The sequence below is a fragment of the Accipiter gentilis genome, chromosome 17 (genome assembly GCF_929443795.1).
Source record: "Accipiter gentilis chromosome 17, bAccGen1.1, whole genome shotgun sequence".
Classification (NCBI taxonomy): domain Eukaryota; kingdom Metazoa; phylum Chordata; class Aves; order Accipitriformes; family Accipitridae; genus Astur; species Astur gentilis.
The window spans coordinates 5,406,315-5,423,481 of record NC_064896.1 but is presented as its reverse complement, the minus strand read 5'-3'; the positions used below and the strand labels follow the sequence as shown (position 1 = coordinate 5,423,481).

Here is a 17,167-nt window from a genome sequence, read left to right as displayed (position 1 = left end):
TGGCACAGACTTGAGCAACACCATCATCACAGGCATCAGGATGGGCTTTACAGCACTGATGTACAGGCAGAGCTGGATTCCTCAAGCAGCTCTTTCCCAAAACTATCAAGATTGCAGAAAAGGGATCCTTCCAGGCAAGTCAGGAGCACGAGGTCCAGCTCAGGTACCGACACAGGCAGGGGTCTACGTGAAATCTATAGGTCAGTGTGCTTCAGGTGCATCAGAGGTGTTTGGTAAGGCAAAACAGCCTCATCGCTGGAGCCACGTAGGGTCTTTTAGACAATTTTGGCTCACTTCCACAGCAGGATTAGTCTGTATTTGTGACTGCTTCATCAGTCTTAAATGATTTAATAGGAACAGCCTGAGCAGGACTCATCATCAGCCAACAATAATAATTTTACTTAAACTTTGACCATATTTAGCCAAACCTCGCTTGCACAGAGATCAAGCCCCCTGCCCTGGGGGGAAAGCAGCACCTGTCACTCACTTGTATATGGTCTCCCTACTTACACAGCCTCGCTACTCCTCTGCGATCTCCGTCTCCTGATGCACAACCACTTTGGTCACCGACATGTCCGGGTGCTGCTCCTTTGCTGCCTTTATTGCCTGCGCTAGAACCTGAAAGAGACCACATTTCAGAGCATGCCACCGAGGGTCCTCAGAGGGTTAAGAGACTTTCTAACTCTGGGGAGAGAAAAAGAAAAGTGATTCCACTTCAGCTGCACAATTTGGTGACTTTTGGTGGTATTAGATTTTTTCTGAAAGGAAAAGCTGTTTTCTAAGAATACACTACTACATCTCTCCACTGCCCCATGGTAGAAGATGGATGAGAGCAATTAAGCAAACCCCATTTATTCTTCCAGCAAGTGCGATGAGCACATTTCAGATATCTTCTCAGACATTTTCTTCTGGAATTAATAAACTAGTTCTTGTTGTATGAATATTCTCCAGCCCTGTGATACTTGCAACTAAAATTAAATTCAAAGTATAATTCTCTGATGACAAAATCATCACTTCCAATACACACTAGAGGCCAGTGAGGCTGACTCATCAGAAAGGTTTCCTATAAAGCCAATGAGATTTAATGCAGGTGCTGAGTGCTATGAAATGACTTCTGGCACTACACAGTAGCAATAGCACTTCAGAGTTACTAGAAAATTAATGCAGATCATCCAGATGCCAAGTAAAACTTTTATTTCACATTTTTGTGGATTTTTTTTTTTTTTAAATTGCATTTGTCCAAACCAGTTCTGGAGTCAAAACTTTGCTGCCAACACCAGTTTCAGAGCAGAATTAAGCTTTGCTGGCCCAGCTGCCTGCTGTCAAAGAGGAATTTATTTATTGAAATCAGTTTTAAAGTTTTATTTCTACCCCAGTAAAATTTCCCTAGGTTGTTTTCTGGTTAAGTTGTCTTTGGAAGGGCAGCCTGTCTAGTTGTGCCAGCTCTGAGAAGCTCTTTTGGACTGCATCCAAGCTCCTACCTGGTCGTGATCTACATCTGCATCTCCTGTGATGACAATCCTTTTTTCAATCCGTGTCTCTGAAATACCACCTTTTACAGTCTAGTACAAAAGGAAAAAACTACTGTTAGTCTAGAAGTGAAAAGGAATTTGAGTGCACTGGGGCTGCCTGTCTGAAGACAGTATCAAAAATAGCGTTACCAAATACTGCTGTCGTACCACAGCATCAGAATCATGGGGGAAAACTGCCACTGCTCAAAGAAAAAATGTCAAATATTCCTTTTCTTATAACTGAACCAGGGAAGACCTTTGACTCACAGTCCATGTCCACAGACTGTACTGCAATTAATGCATAATCTACATTCTTAATTCAGCACACGCAAACCTGGGACCCTTGTGCTTTGTTTCAGGTATTAATCACGTTTTTTGAAAGGAACTTTCAAAAGCTATTTTTTCTATTATTCAACTCTGCCTGTCTCTCTATCATGTTGTTGTTTTAGTTGTTGTTGTTGTTTTACCATGTTCCTGTGGTGTTACCTTCGTGATCTGTGTGGTGGTGGTGCTGCTGGTGGTTTCCGAAGTGATGGTCTGAGCAGTCAGCAGGATGCCAGGGTCTAAATCTCCATTGCCACCATCTGTCTGTGGGATAGAAGAACAGGCCATCATCTCTGTGAGCAGTGTGGACAGAAGCAGGGGCTCCACACCAACAGAGCAGGATGAAATCCGAGGACAGAAACTCCTCTCCGTCATGGACCGCGGAACAGAGTGAGGTGATCTGCAGCCAGATGAGCTGCGCCCAGCTGCACAAGGACTTCGCAGGTCTCTGAAGGCTCAGCACAAAGCCCCTGGACTTTAAGGTTGGAAATGCAGGGATCCACAAAATCACCCACGCAGGACCTATGACACTCCTCAGACCAGGTGGGCTGGAATATACCCAAATCTGGGTACACTGCAATGCCGATCATGCTCCTCCAAGCCAAGCTGCATGCTTTGGACCATGAAGGGAGGCCAAAGCAGACACCTATCCTGAATTACACCTGCCTGGATCCACGGCGGTTCACAAAGCCAGAGAGCACAATCTGATTCAGAAGGTACTTGCTGCCTTTCCTCCCTCCTGACGCCACCTTGCACATCACTCGCTTTAAACTCTGCAGAAGCAAAGTCCAGATACCTGCTGAACTAGGAACAACTTCTTTTACAGCTGGTTACATGGTTCCCATCCTGCGTGACTCGACTTTTCAAGGTCTGCTAAAAAACCTAAAATAAGTCATCCTTGCCATCTCATCCCAGCCACGTCTCCCTTACAGTGTACCACACACGAATGCTGGGCAGCATCCACAGCACGGTGGTGGGACGATATCTGGAATTACCACAAGGTGGGACCATTTTCCACAGACTGGGAGAAATCTCATGGCACGTCACAAGCCAGTGCATGCACGGCCAACTTCTCCCAGCCCGGGAGACACACGTTTCCTTTTCATTTCCCAATTAGAAACGGTAACAGCAGTAACCGGAGCAGAACTGCTCTACTCATCTACTCGCTCGCTGTGAAACTTGGCGATGCTCACCACTGCCCAGTGTGGGCATGTCTGAATGCGTCCTCTACTCCAGCAATCAGGGAGGATGCTGAGCAGCCACAGGATTCCTTGTGAATCCCAAATTATACAAGTGTGGTCCATGGGCTACCCATACCTGAACCTACATCCCAGTCATTGCACTCCACCAGCAGAGCATGGGCTGCTTCTAAGAACCACAGTTATGACAAACCCAAAGCTAACAAAGGCTCCAAATTCTCAAATACACAAATAAAACCTATTTTAGATTGAGGATTAATTTTAACCTCAGCAATGAAACCATACCTGCATATGTTGGTATTGGTCCACTAACATTTCTATTTTCCAATCACCAGATACCCACTCTGGTTGCATTTTATACAAAACTTTTGGTTTTCCATGCCTGTTTCAGGGTTGAAACCTAAAGGACAATCAAATCATTTATATACCAAGTTCTGAAGAGCATAAACAGCCAGGAGAGCTGGAGAAAACAAGACAAGGCATCTCTTGCAGAAAAAAGTCCAACTCAGGTTAACTCCATACAGTCAAATCCACATCCTGAAGCCACCAGCAGCTGAAGATAATTTCTGTTTGCACACACATCTTGAAAAAAATATTACTCTTCAGGGATAGTAAAAACACTGCTGCTCTAAAAACACCAGCTGCACCTGGAAATAGCATCCACAGCGTCAGCTGACGTCTGTGCTGTGACTCAGGTGCTTGGAGAAAAGCAGGTGCTGCTGTTTCATTTGGAGGATCTGGAAACAAAACGCTTACTTGAGTTTAATTAAGCCCCTGGAAAATTAATTAGAACACACCTTACCTGTGCAGCTTCATAGGTGATGGTCTTTGTCTCCGTGTGGACAATGGGGACTTCTTTCGTGGGAATTTCGCTTTTGACAGCACTGGACACATCGGAGATGGTGACCGTCTGTGTCTTCACTAGTGGTGGCTATGAGACAGGGTTAAAAACATCTCCGTAAAGACCCAGTTAGCATTTCCACGTGACCGTGCTGCTGGCAAAAGTTCTGACACTGATCTGATAAAAGCACTGTGGGAACCAAGGTCAGCCTGGAAATCTTTGGTTTTAGGCCTCTGGTACGACACACACTGCTCAGAGGGCAGAGAACATGCGTGAGGATTAAACAGACAGAAAAATCCTCCAGACCTTCCCCAACACTGTGCCTCAGCCCAAGCGAGGCATTAAGGATTTAACCAGTGTGTCACAATACCACGAAGAAACTGTGTGTACTGATTATTAACTTTCTAATTACTAGAAGCTCATTGCCAGCTGCCAGTAAAAGATGACCCTCATCTACTGATGACAATGTCAAGACTAGTAGAAACCCTGGGCAAATAAGACTTATCACAGCTGAGAAACTTTATCCTGACTGCAAGCGAAACACTCCATTATTAAAAACCCTCATCAGAACCTAGGTCTTTAACTTTTATTAAATCAATGTCAGACAAAACAGAAACATGACATCTTGAAAGAGAAATGGGGGGGTGGGGGGGAAGAGGAATCAGTTGTTCCACCACCTGGTAAGTATCCAGAGGAAGACAAGAGTTAGTTCAGACCCACAGTGTTTTCCCAGAGGGCTCGATTTCTGCTCACCATCCCCAAACCTGGCAGATGCCACCATGATTGTTAGCAGGGGAAGTGGACGTCTATTTGACCATAAGCAACTAATATCAACACTGAAGCAGGCAAAAATATCTCCCACGGTGGGGAGCAGAAAGGGGATATCAAAGCCCATGTTCACAATGTAAAAGCATGTTCGACAGCGCTTCGAATTTGCTCTGCTGCACTAAGGCTCAGCCTCCAGTACAGCAGGAGACGGCAAAAACCTTACAGAACTAAAATTACATGCCTTTGGAGCCTAAATATTTCCCTTTTGGGGGACGCACAAGATGCTTTGATCAAAGAAAGGCAAAGGGCGTTGCGCTGCGGCAATTGTATTTAATGCAAAGATAAATCGAGCGGGGCTCGTATTTAATGCAAAGATAAATTGAGAGGGGCTTGTGTGCACTGACTGCGGGAGATTAACTGGCTAATTAGCTCCAAGCATGAGTCCAAGCCAAGCAAACACAACTCCTCTCTGGGTCCGTGGCTTCTGCTTGCTGCAGTGTTTGGGGTCCCACTCCAAAGCCAGCCGGGGGGGTGGGGGGGGAGCAGGCGCTGGGGCTCACTACCTGGAAGCAGCGAATGACTGCTGGCAGCCCGTTATTAACATCTGAGTCGTGACACTCGCCATTTAGCTTTCTAAAGGCAAATCTGTCTTCGCCATCCTCTGCCACCTCCTCCTCTCCTCCCGAGGGCTGCCAGGGAGGTGCGGCAGGGCTGGCGGGGGGCTCCAGCTCAAAGAGCTTCGAGTCCTTCTCCGCATCCGCACAAACCCCCTTTCCACATGTCAGGTCCTCCTCGCTCGCGGGGAGGCTGGGAGCCGCCTCCTCCTCCTCCTCCTCGCTGCTTAGGGAGGAAGCAGCAAAGTCATGGCCGGGAGAAAGCTCTGAGGCGGGTGGCACTGGGGTCTCACTAAAAGCTACTGACTGCTTTGAGCCCTCGCATGCAAAGCCAGTGTTAGCACTGCTCCTCTCTGGCACTGCAGCCACATCCTCTCTGGAGAGAAAGTCACTCATTTTCTAAAAAGAAATGAATACACAAAAAAGGCCAGAGAGAGAGAGAGAGAAAGAGAGCGTTAGGGAGAACAGGAGGTCATGAAGCATAAAGGCAAAACATCGGTTTCTTACAATACATCACATCTCCAGTAACGCATGCAACAGCAGTGGGTTTGCACACTTGAAAACCTTTGTGCTATGCGATGTATCCAGTGCATTTACTGACACGGCTTTCCTGGTAAATTAATAATCCGCTCTACTGAAGTTTAAGGAATTAATATTAAAACAACTCTCTGCACCTAAGGGAAGAGCCACCACTAAGCACTTTTTACCCAGTTTGAAAACAGGAATAATTTCAGTGTAGCAAGTTGGGACTTGTGCACATCCAAAATTCACATGTGCCACAAAACCCTCTGACTACACCAAAACCACACCCCAATTCTGCTTTTAACTCCTTGAAATATTTTACGCTGTGTTTTAATTTGCACATGGAGGTGAAGAGAATAAGCTCAGAATTAGTGTGCACGTTAATCCACAGAGCCTGTGCCTTGCTCTTTTCTTTGCCCCTGGGAATGCTCACACCTCTGAGCACCCTCGTTGCTGTTGCAGTCTCTGGGATAACTAACACAGACTTGTCATTAAGGCATTGGTAAAATTATTGTAAGAATACCTACAAGTTAGTATTGAAATCAACTGCTTCAATTACCACGAGGCTCCTGAATTGGCGATGCAGTGTGGTCATCTGAAGGAACTTTTACTATTTCTTTGAGACAAACCGATTCAATTAACTTAGCACAAAACTTTTCAGCTGAGGAATAAAGAAATGCGGCTTTAAGCTGGAAAGCCAGATGTTCACACCAGTGTGTGCTGATCCCATCACCACCAAGCATGCGGTTCAGTTGACTGCTCAACAAGCTGCATTTGCCCATTTATTCAGGACTATCGAAATATTTGTAACATACTTTATCCCAAAAGCAGTTGGCGCACAGAAACCTTTGCGGTAGCTAAACCTCCCGAAGGTGGAACATAATTGGCATTTGTGATGGTGCACCCCAGAGAAGACACGTAATGAAGCAACTCAGCCCTCCGAGAAGCAAGCAAGCATGTCTAGAGCACCTGAGATATTTGGGAAGAGCGTGCCAAGCCAGAGGGTTTAACTAAGGCTGGTGCTATTCTGCTCTCCGTTCAGCTCGTTAGCAAGGTCTCAACTAGGTCTTCTCACATCTCTGGGAGCCCTCTAGCCAGGAGGGAAGCAACAGTGATAGAAGAGAAGAAAAGAGTTAAAACATGAACAAGACAGAAAGCTTTAGCAAATATCAGTTGTTTGCCCAAATGCCCGAGTGATGAATATTTCATATGCACAGAGAAGCAGCATTTCAGTCACCAGCAGTAAATGATGGCTACAGTCCTGCCCTGTGCTATAAGTTGTGTTTCTCATTATTGACATGGAAAGTTGCCTTCAAGGAAGGGCAGAATAAGCAGTTACATGCACCTACAATTTTACATATATCAAAGTTGTCGCATCATCCAGCATCAGGGAACAAGGAGGGAAAAAACCCAGAGGGATACTGCTATTTCTTCTCAATAATTAACCTCACAGTTGATTTCTGGTAACTTTGTATAAAAATAGCCACATATCTGTTCGTCCAAAAACAGTGATTAAATTTTCATAAAAGCATGGCAAGTCCATTTTGTCAACTGTTATTCTAGTTTTGGTGGTGGTATTAAGATGAACAGAAACTGTTGCCTCACTTTCTATTACGAAGATTCTCTGGGCAACCAAAAAACTGTAATTTGTGCTTAAAATGTGAAGTCTGAACCCTGGGGGTTATCCGGTACAATGCGTTTTCTGTACACCAGAGGCTTTCACCCTGATTGACCTCATCTAATGGCACGGTTCAACAGTATGTTAAGAACAGGAGCTGCCTTATGTAGGAACAAATAGATGCTTATTTTAGTATCATTTCAAGAAATGACTCTTCCACCATTCCTCCTGGGTATTTTTCAGTTCCCTGCTTCTTTATGTTGCAGATAGATTACCTATAAGATTTCTCTCCATTAGGATTTCCAGCCTCTTGGGCTTCTCTTAAGTTCTTGGGATACTGCTTAGGAAAACGCATTTAATAGGAATAAAGGGACAGCGATCAGCACTGTGGTGATCAGGTCAGACGACACACATAGGGAAGTGTTATTTCTGATCAAAACCCACTTCCATACGTGATCCTCCAAAGGTATATCTACCTCCTACCCTCATTTTGCTAATGCAAGATACTCTACTGCGATATTTCACAAAACAGAATAGCAAAAGAGGTTATCAGCTTTGAACGCCCACGTCTTAATCTTGCTTTAAAACCTGAATATATATACTGCCACTATACTGATCTTTCCTTAATTATATATGCTGAATCTTGCAAATTAATCAGGGGATCTTGAGAAGACACATCTTCTGGGGTTTAATGGAAAATGCCTTAGAAGCAAGATTGCCTTATACCAGCTGGGGCACTACTCGACCAAGAGGAAGAAACACAGATAAAACAAAGCAGATTAAGCAGCTACACAAACGTAGATCTGTTTCAGAGACAAACATTTGTATACAGTCAAAACAACTTCCCAGCTCCCTTTCATATACACAAAAAATAATTTGCATTTTGGAAGTATCTTGTATGGTAAAAGCATAAAGGAAGGGAAAAACTTAAATGAAGCCTATGGCATACATATATTGCTTGTCAGTAGAACCAAGTGCGGCAATAAACATGCAAACTATAAAAACGGAATGAAATCCTGATAAGATCAACCAATCAGAAGCACTTTTTTTTCTTGCCGTCCTATTCTACCAGTAAGAAGACAGACTCATTGAAAGGTATTTGTTTCTATATAAAATTATCTATTTACACTCACCTTTTTTTTAAAAATACAACTATGCTTGCACCTATATTTAAAAACACAGTTTGCATGTAGGCTAGAAAAGATTATCTTTTTATAGAAGAAAAACAAAAAAACCCTGGGAATTTGGATATCTGTTACAAATTCTGATCTTATCAAGATTTATTTTAATTTGCAAATGCAAAAGCATTCCTATTTTTAGGGCTCAGATTTGCAGAGTTCCAAGCTCTCCTTGAGACCCATGAAACCTGGGAGTGCCTGGGCTGCAAACTACTCATTTCCAGAGACACAAAACCAAACCAGGGATGTCTAAATCAAACATGAAGCAGACTATTTGCACAAGCCATACGCAATGTAAAGAAAATACAGGACATGATGCAGTGCCCCAGAAGAAACAAATCGAACCAGACGTGAATGCGACTAAACCATTACCCTGCTAAATACAAATTTTTGTGCACCTGATGCTGAAAAATACCGAGGATATAGCTCAATTTAAGCATTACAGTGGAAAAAAGTGACACACAATAATTCAGACTGGGGATAAATTAATAACAGGCTTAATTGCATGGCTGATACCAGCAACCAAAAGGATTTATTTTTCTTAAAAATTGTTTTTGTATAAATTTGTTTCCCTGTATTTTTTCAAGAACCTACTGTTTTGGATCAGGATATATTCGTATGAACCAGCTGCCCTGCACCGCCAGAATGGATACCCATTTTGTGTAGCCCATGTAGGCACGCTGCTGCCTCTCCCCAGAAATATTCAGTTATCCTCATCCCAAACCAGACTCCTATCCTGCGGGAAACTTAAGGAGTGCAAAAATGATGTCAACCTACCAGTTACCAAAGACATTTGATAAAAATTGATAAAACCATGAAATTACAGTGCATGCTAACTCCCTACAGCCACCATATGAAATGCTATAAATTCCAGCTAGTTAGTACTTCCCAGTCCTGTTCTTGTTCAGTATGGCACTGCAGTCGTTAACGCTGGCACGTGTTATTAAGTTATCCCCAAACAAGTATCCACATAAGCTAACAGGCTCGGTGTGACCATCTACAGATGCACAAGTAGATGATGTTGCTTTTGCAGCGAACCACACTCACCAGTGAGAACTCCCAGATCAAATGATGCTCAATCTCACAGCTGTCAAAGCACTTGGGTAAAAAGTATTATAAAGCAGAAAACAAGAGATCCTTATTTTACAGTACCTGCCATGCCTTATAGAACTGCTTTGCCTTAAAGATAGAAGTTAAAAAGTTTAGAAGCCGTTCAACAAATCCTGGCATTTGAAAATGATGGCAGTTACCTACGGATTTGCATTTTTGGATGGATTTTTTAATTGCCATTGATCTGATCACAACATCCTGACCAGCCTAGTCAGACAACAGAAGGATAAAAGAGAATTTGACCAAAGTTAAAAGTAAGGCTGGAAAATACACAGCATGGTACAAGCTTAAAAAGATTAAATTGCTGTCATGAATAAAAATCCCAGGATATTGCACAATACACAACAGCCAACTCCAGTCCACTGCATCAACTACTTGGCAACAGGAAACAACCTCAAAATCAATACTTAAATTATTAAAATAAGGTTGCTGAACAATGATTCCTTTCCCCATCCACCCTGATCCCCTTCCCATCCCTTTTGTGGGGCAGGTACTCTTGGATGAGGGGCTTCTTATTCCAAATTCCCTCTGCAGAGAAAAAGCTGCTAGTGGCATTGCAAAAACTGCCTCTGATTTAGTGTAGCAGCAGCAGGTGAAAAGAGCAGGGATACCATCAGGGTTTATAACTGAGATAAATTCTGTGCTCCTGCATTTCACTTGCTTCATTTCATAAATAAAGTTACAGCTCTGATCTGGTGCCAGGCTCATCCAGGAGAGCAGCAGCACAAGCCTTCTGCTGCTCCATTGCAACCAGATTTGCTTTCCTGTGATCACTCGTGACTGCACAGAATGAGCCGAACAGTTTAACCAGAAGTAAATAACCTCACAGAAGAAAAGTTGGGAGTTAAAATTAAGACTGACTTTTCATACAGCCTCTAGACACAACTTCACACAGCTTCAACCAGCTAAAACCCAACCAGAGGTCTGCATTGTATAACCAAGCAGAAAGGCGGTGGTTAATTAGGGAACATGGTTTCTTTGCTTACAAAAATAGAAAGGAGCGTTTTTGTCCTCAAATTAATACAACATGCAGGGCAGAGGCTCTTGCAGTTGCATTGCACAGGACCTGCGACGCTTCTGCTCTCAGGACAACTTTCTGCAAGCTGTTTTTCCTATTATTCAGTCTCGAAAGTGAAGAGGGAGAACATGTTAGCGTTACATTAAGTATTTGGTAGAGGGCTGAACCTTCTGACACCTCGGCAAACAAAGCCTTTCTTAAACCAAGCCAGATTTAATCCTCAATTGAATTATTCTGGCCAGTTTGAGAGCGTGGATTGCTTACAGCTGTAGCCTTGCATGTCCCCTCTCCCCAGGGGCATGAAACCCACACCAGACCCAGCACCCTGAATGCAACCAGTAACGGCTAGGGTCTGATGGCTCCTGGTTTGAGAAAGCAACACTGAGGGTTAGTCCAAGGTAGTTGTTAACACAGGTCATATATAGCCTTTTTGTTAATAAGCAGTGGAAAGAAGAATCTGATTTGCAATAACATTTATTAATGATAAATGTACATATTTACAAAGAAAAGTCTGAGAAAAAATACAAAACCAAAAAAGTGTTCCAAAAGAGAGCATTTTAGATAAAAAAGAAAGTGTTTTTAGTCCCCACAAACTGATCCAACGTGACTGTGTACCACCACTAGAAGATCCAAAGTGGCACAAACCAAGGCTAGTCTTTCCCTCCAGCTTCACAAACCAAAACAGATCATGGAACCATACAATGGTTTGGGTTGGAAGGGACCTTAAAGATCATCTAGTTCCAACCCCCCGGCCAACCTTCCATTAGACCAGCTTGCTCAAAGCCCCATCCAACCTGGCCTGAACACTTCCAGGGATGGGGCAGCCACAACCTCTCTGGGCAAACAGGGACACAAGAGAAACCACCACTGTCACGTTCTCCAAAGTGCAGACCAAAGGGTTTCTAAATGAATCCGTAACCCTTCTTTGGGCTAAATTTTTCCAGAAAGCATCCTTCCTCAGTCTGTAAGTCAGAACAGGTGCCATCAACTCATGACCAGGAAAAAGGAAACCCAATAAACCAGTGGAATAATTCTCAGAGTGACAAATTACTGACCGTTATGTGAAGTGAAAGACACTTTGCCTATAACCTTCCCGAGGAGCCCCACGGTACGGACACAGAAAGGCCAGCCCAACCTCATTCCTGCAAACATGAACTACTCCTTTGGTGCAACGCCAAGGAAATTCCATCTTTCGTCATTATTTCAGGATAGGAGGCAAATATTGAATACCTACTCTTTAGGGTCATCACTAGTTACTGCACAAACTGAAAGGGAGGAGAGCGGGTCTTAGCTTAACTCTGTACCCTAACCTGACCTGCCCACAGAGAGTCCTCAGTTCATCTTCTATTGACCCGCAGGGCAATGTGGCACATGGCAGGAGATGCAGACAACACCTTCATTTATCTGTTCACTTTTAATAATGGAAAAGAAAAAAAGGATGTTGTTTTACAGTAATGCACACCTTGAATATCACCGATGATCACTGTATACAGAGCCTGATACCTAACGCAGCCTCAGAGTTGAATCCGCGTTTCAAGGAATCGGCTCTGGCACACTTGCTGCTTCAAAACACTAATGCCAACCTTCTCCTAAAGCATGAAAGCACAAGATTCTGCATTTTATCTGAAGTTCAGAAAAGCTGATATCAGGATAAGAATATTCAGAAAGTGAGTTTCAGGATTTCTCACACCAACCTGGACGAGGTTACGTGCTGCGGACATTTCCACCTTCCCTTTGGAAGGGATAATTCAGCTTTCCATCACTCACTGACTGGCACTGCACCAGCCACGTACGAACAGGGTGCGTTAATCCCACCACTGCTCGGGTCAGTGATGGTGTCAGGGCAGGTGGCCGGGGGGGCTGCGGTGCTTTGCAGCAAGTTTGTTCCTGAGGAAAAAAGGGAGCAAAGTACAGGTGTTGGTTCCTTTATGAAAACCCTGAGACCTCTGCCCGTAAACAAAGCTAGAGCAAATCAACTCTCCCTGTGCACGGGTACGACAGCAGGCATCCCCAAATCCCTTTTTTCAGTGCTGCATCCTGCACGGTCGTCAAGGGAAAAGGATGAAACCAGGAATCAACCAGCACAGCACCAACATGTACAAGATACATAATGTGCAGGAATGGGATATATAATGTGCAGGAATGAGACCGCACATGGATTGCCACGGGGCACGTCTGTAACTCTCTTTGCTTTGCAAGCAAATGGCAAAAAGTGGAGAAGCGACCGGCAAAGGGGCTGGAGCACAGCGGACACATCACTGCGGCATTGAACAGATGAAGTTTCTGTTCCTGATAAGAATGGGCTTTCTCCGTCAGAAGAGATCATATCCACCTGGATGAATATAGATAACTGGCCTCTAAACTGCCATAGAAATATAAAGCATTTGTTTAGTTTCTTTATACTCTGCAGTGATAATTGTTATATAAATCCCAAAAATGTTCCTGAGCATTCTCAGAATGTAAAGTTTCAAAGTTTTTTTGCTGATGACAACCAGCCTTATCTCAAGATTAAAAAAAAGGAAAAGCAAGTGAGACCATTTTAATGAAGAAGTTAAAGAACTGAGTTTAAGTGACAGTGCATATCTCATCACTCTGGGATAAGATACCCTGAGCACTATGTTCAAACATTGCTCTGGGCAAAGATTTTTAGACTTCAGGTCCTTTGGAAACGGTAGATGGAGCTACAGAAACCACGGCTTTGCAAAAGCCACTGATATGGCTTCAAAGTACTTGTCATAGGTTCAGAAAGACAGCATGCAGTAACCTCAGCAGTGCTCAAAGCAGCATCACGGCAGCTAACCTGAGCCATGGCTTTTGAAAGGAAGGAAGCAGGTGTGTGTTTACGCTGCTCTTCTCCAGGGAATATGGGCAGAAAATGGACAGAGATAGATCGAAACAACTCCTGTCCCTTCCCTCTCTGCACCAGGTTGGGGAGAATGAACAGTCCCTGGTTTTCTTCACATCTGTTCCAATTTTGGGAAGGACATTCAGGCAGGGAATCCCAGCCAGAAGCATCCCCCCAGCTTCTTCCATCCTGCATCTTCTGCACAGCATGTGGCACCACAGCATCCTTCCCCACCTCTCCTCTCCAGGGCCCACCTTCTCAAGGTAAGTCTTCCTAAACTTCACGCCGAGCTTGCTGGAGTTCAAGTGCATCCTAAGGCATGCTCCTCGGATGCAGGCACGCAGCCCACTGAGCAGCACCGTCCATCTGCTGCCGTTGCTGAGCACGCAGGCAGCAGGCAGGCTGCACTGTGACTGCTCTCCTTCACACCACGGTACGCCTGTACCAACAACCCAGCGACTTCTACACTTCCAACCACTGAAAGAGGAAGACTGTGTATTAAAGGCAGTGTATTGAAAAGGGAAGAATACTTTCCAATGAAAAATCAGCATCCTCACAAAACAAAGTCCTAAAGGCACAAACCGGTGAACTAATCGGAGCAGGTTACAAGAGTAATCGGAAAGATTCCTGCGAGATTAAAACGAAGGGTTTCACTAGCAACCTAAACTTCAGAGAGCCTCAACCTGTACACTGAGAGCAAGAGAGGCAGTTCAAATGGCCCGTGATACACCACGGTCCTTCAAATCAGACAGCACATGCCGTATTTGCCTTATGTCTTTTTCCTGCAAGCTTATCTGCTAGCTTCCTAAATAACACTGTTCACACAGATACAGATCTATAAAGGGTTATAAATACATGTATTTATATATATTCACACATTTTAGTCCCTGTAATAAAAGCCTGCTCCTTTCTCTTCTGTGCTGCTGGAGCAGCTGCCAACACTGATGGCACTGGTGGCTGTTCTCAGAAGTAATTGTGTCTACACCAATCCTCCAGAGAATGCAACAGAAAGCAGATTACTACCGAAAGGAGAAGCAGTGGGCTCAGCTCAGTCCCGTAATTACTATATACAGAAAAGAAACCCCTTAGACACAAAGTCCCATCTTCCCTCCAGCTCGTAAACCAGTTCTGCTCAGCCCATCTGGGCAACTCATCTTGGAGCCTACACAGCTCAACCAGGGTAACTCGGATAAACGTGACCATCATCCAGACATTTACATTTGTAGGCAATAAACAACAAGCGGCATGCAACGGTTTTGTTAGAGAAGTCAAAACAATCGATGGCTTTAACATTAGAAGTGTGTCCTGATGTGGTAAAGTCAACATGCTAACAGAGGAGACGTACCTAACAGTAGGTTACTCCATTCCTGTGACCTAAGCAAACATGCGTCAGTTAGTTCAACACAAATTAAATAAAACACATCTGAAGTGCACCAAGACCACCAGATTCAGAAAAATGATTAATCTATGTTTACAATAAATATTTCCTTGCAATGGGTTTTCTCCTATAACATGATGTATTTTCTTGGAAACAAGAACAGGGGTGCGAGAGGGAAGCTGTGATGCTTTGCAAAAGGCTTCCCCCACTGGGAAAATGAAAAGTTGCCTGTCTCTGTCTCTAAGTTAACACTAACAGCAGCATTGATAATCAACACTTTTTATTTAAATGCCAATCTTAGTTTCCTAGAAAAGGAGTGGTTATGGATTAGATTCAGCAGATTACTGTAAAGCTTCTTTTGGATCAGTATCAAATGTTCTTCAGCTTGTGAACATCTTACATTTAAAACAACAAGCTTAAAAGCAAGTCTTCAGCAATTCCTACGTGGCATCTACAGGGGCTGAAGAAGCAAACATCTCCTCCCACGTATTTACACTCCCCGTCTGCCCTCTTACAGCAATCAGGAGCACGGTTCAGAGAATTTGCTTTAGCACACTAGGAAACTTCAAAATGGACCTGGCAATCCATGACCACTCCTGCCAGGTCCTGGACCACAGCTACACAACGACACACAGCAGGATTAACACAACAGTCGCAGGGTGTCCCTCCCCGGGACAGTGAACTATGGAGATCAAAGACCGGGACAAGGAAGATGCAGCAGAGGCTACGGCCAAGAAATTCTGGAGCTTTGGTCTTGAGGTTTCAACATGACCCTGTTGCCACTCAGAGAAAGAGCAGCCACCAAACAGTCAGTGCTATGACCAGGAGAAAGGACATCATAAAGGGAATACGTGGAGAAGGAAAAATGCTAGAGTACAGCTGACACTTTTTGAGTGATTTCTGCTCTTCAGGAATTGGAATAGAAACCTTTGGAAGAGTTTCTTCACTTGCTTGCCGGGGAAAGGCTGTCTCAGTAGGTATCTCCTGCTTTTTTAGTTTGTCTTCATCCTGTACTAACAGAGGACGTTCCTGTGTCTGCTTTCGTGGTAGAAGATCAAGAAAGACAGAGAGAGATGAACAAAAATGACAGATGGAAAGTGCCCAAAATGATACTTGGAGGTGTGCAAAGCGTTAGGACAGCCTTCCTCTCCATAGAAAAATAAACTGCCCTGGAGAGCAGAGCCGCTGGTGGCTCGGGTCGCACCAGCCTTAGAGCTACAAAACCTTGTGCTTTCTGCAGAGCTCATGAACATCTGGAACAGAATCACAGGTGTTTTGACACAAAGCTCTAGATTGTGATCATGCGTATTTTGTGCCTGCCCTCCCAGAAAAGCGTATGCTCAAAACTTACTGAAGTGTGTTTTGGAATTGGAGTGGTTGAGAAAAAAGTTTGAGGCATTAGAAATAGAAATGGTATAGTACAAAACGTGGTCTCTGACAGCTTCCTGTTCTACAGTGCCCTTAAAAAATAGCGTCTGTTAAATAACATTGAACATCCAGACTGCAGTGCGGATACAAAATGCTTTTTCAAAGTTCTGACAAGAGTATCAAAATTTTGATTGTTTTGAAAATTCTACTGGAACAAGTGAAAAACTGTTAATCTTAGAAATCCCAAGTGTGGAACAGGCGGGATGGCAGTAGGAGCACTGCAAACTCCTTAAATTTGGCTCCGCATTTTTAGCACTTTTGTTTCTGGAGTCTAAAGAATGTAAAAAACCAGAATGAGTAAATCATCACACAGGATCATGCAAGGGCTCTAGCACTTCCGTTGAAGAAAGAAAAGATAGTGGGAAACGTTGCTGTTTAGTAACTCTCCATCCCTTTAGTTTGCCAGACCTGGTCAAACCCAAGTGTACCTAGGAGAGGAAAAACTTGGCTCTAAGCTCTCTCAGTTGAGCTAGCCTCCTTTGATCAGTGCGGTATTTTGGGACTGGTTCTTTGCACACCCCTAAGTGATGAGTATTGGGGAGAAAGTAGCTGGGAGACTGGGCAGCAAAAGAAAATATAAAATGCAAGAGTAACATGATCATTAAAACAAAAAACGGAAAGAAAGACAACATAAAAAGAACAGGGTACAGTTAAACTTTCATAATTGCTTTTCTCTCCGAATACACGGTTATATCTTTCATGCAGCTTTTTCGAACCAGCCATGCACCAAAATAAGCAAAATTGAAAGCTGCAAAAGCTGCAGCAGTGCAGAAGTCCTCTCGGTGTGAGTTATGAAACTACATCATGTAGCCA

At 43.8% G+C, this 17,167-nt stretch overlaps 1 protein-coding gene across 27 annotated transcripts in view; it reads right to left on the bottom strand.

The window, feature by feature from the left end:
• The window catches only part of EPB41 (erythrocyte membrane protein band 4.1), an 87,877-nt gene that overhangs the window by 4,046 nt on the left and 66,664 nt on the right, over nt 1-17,167 (bottom strand). For 15 of the 27 annotated variants that reach the window (XM_049821166.1, XM_049821160.1, XM_049821150.1 and 12 more), the window contains one exon: nt 3,972-5,656. In XM_049821166.1, the coding sequence (XP_049677123.1) occupies nt 5,069-5,656 (588 nt within the window). In that variant the 3' untranslated portion in view covers nt 3,972-5,068. The other 12 variants (XM_049821158.1, XM_049821159.1, XM_049821171.1 and 9 more) reach the window with 5 other exon arrangements.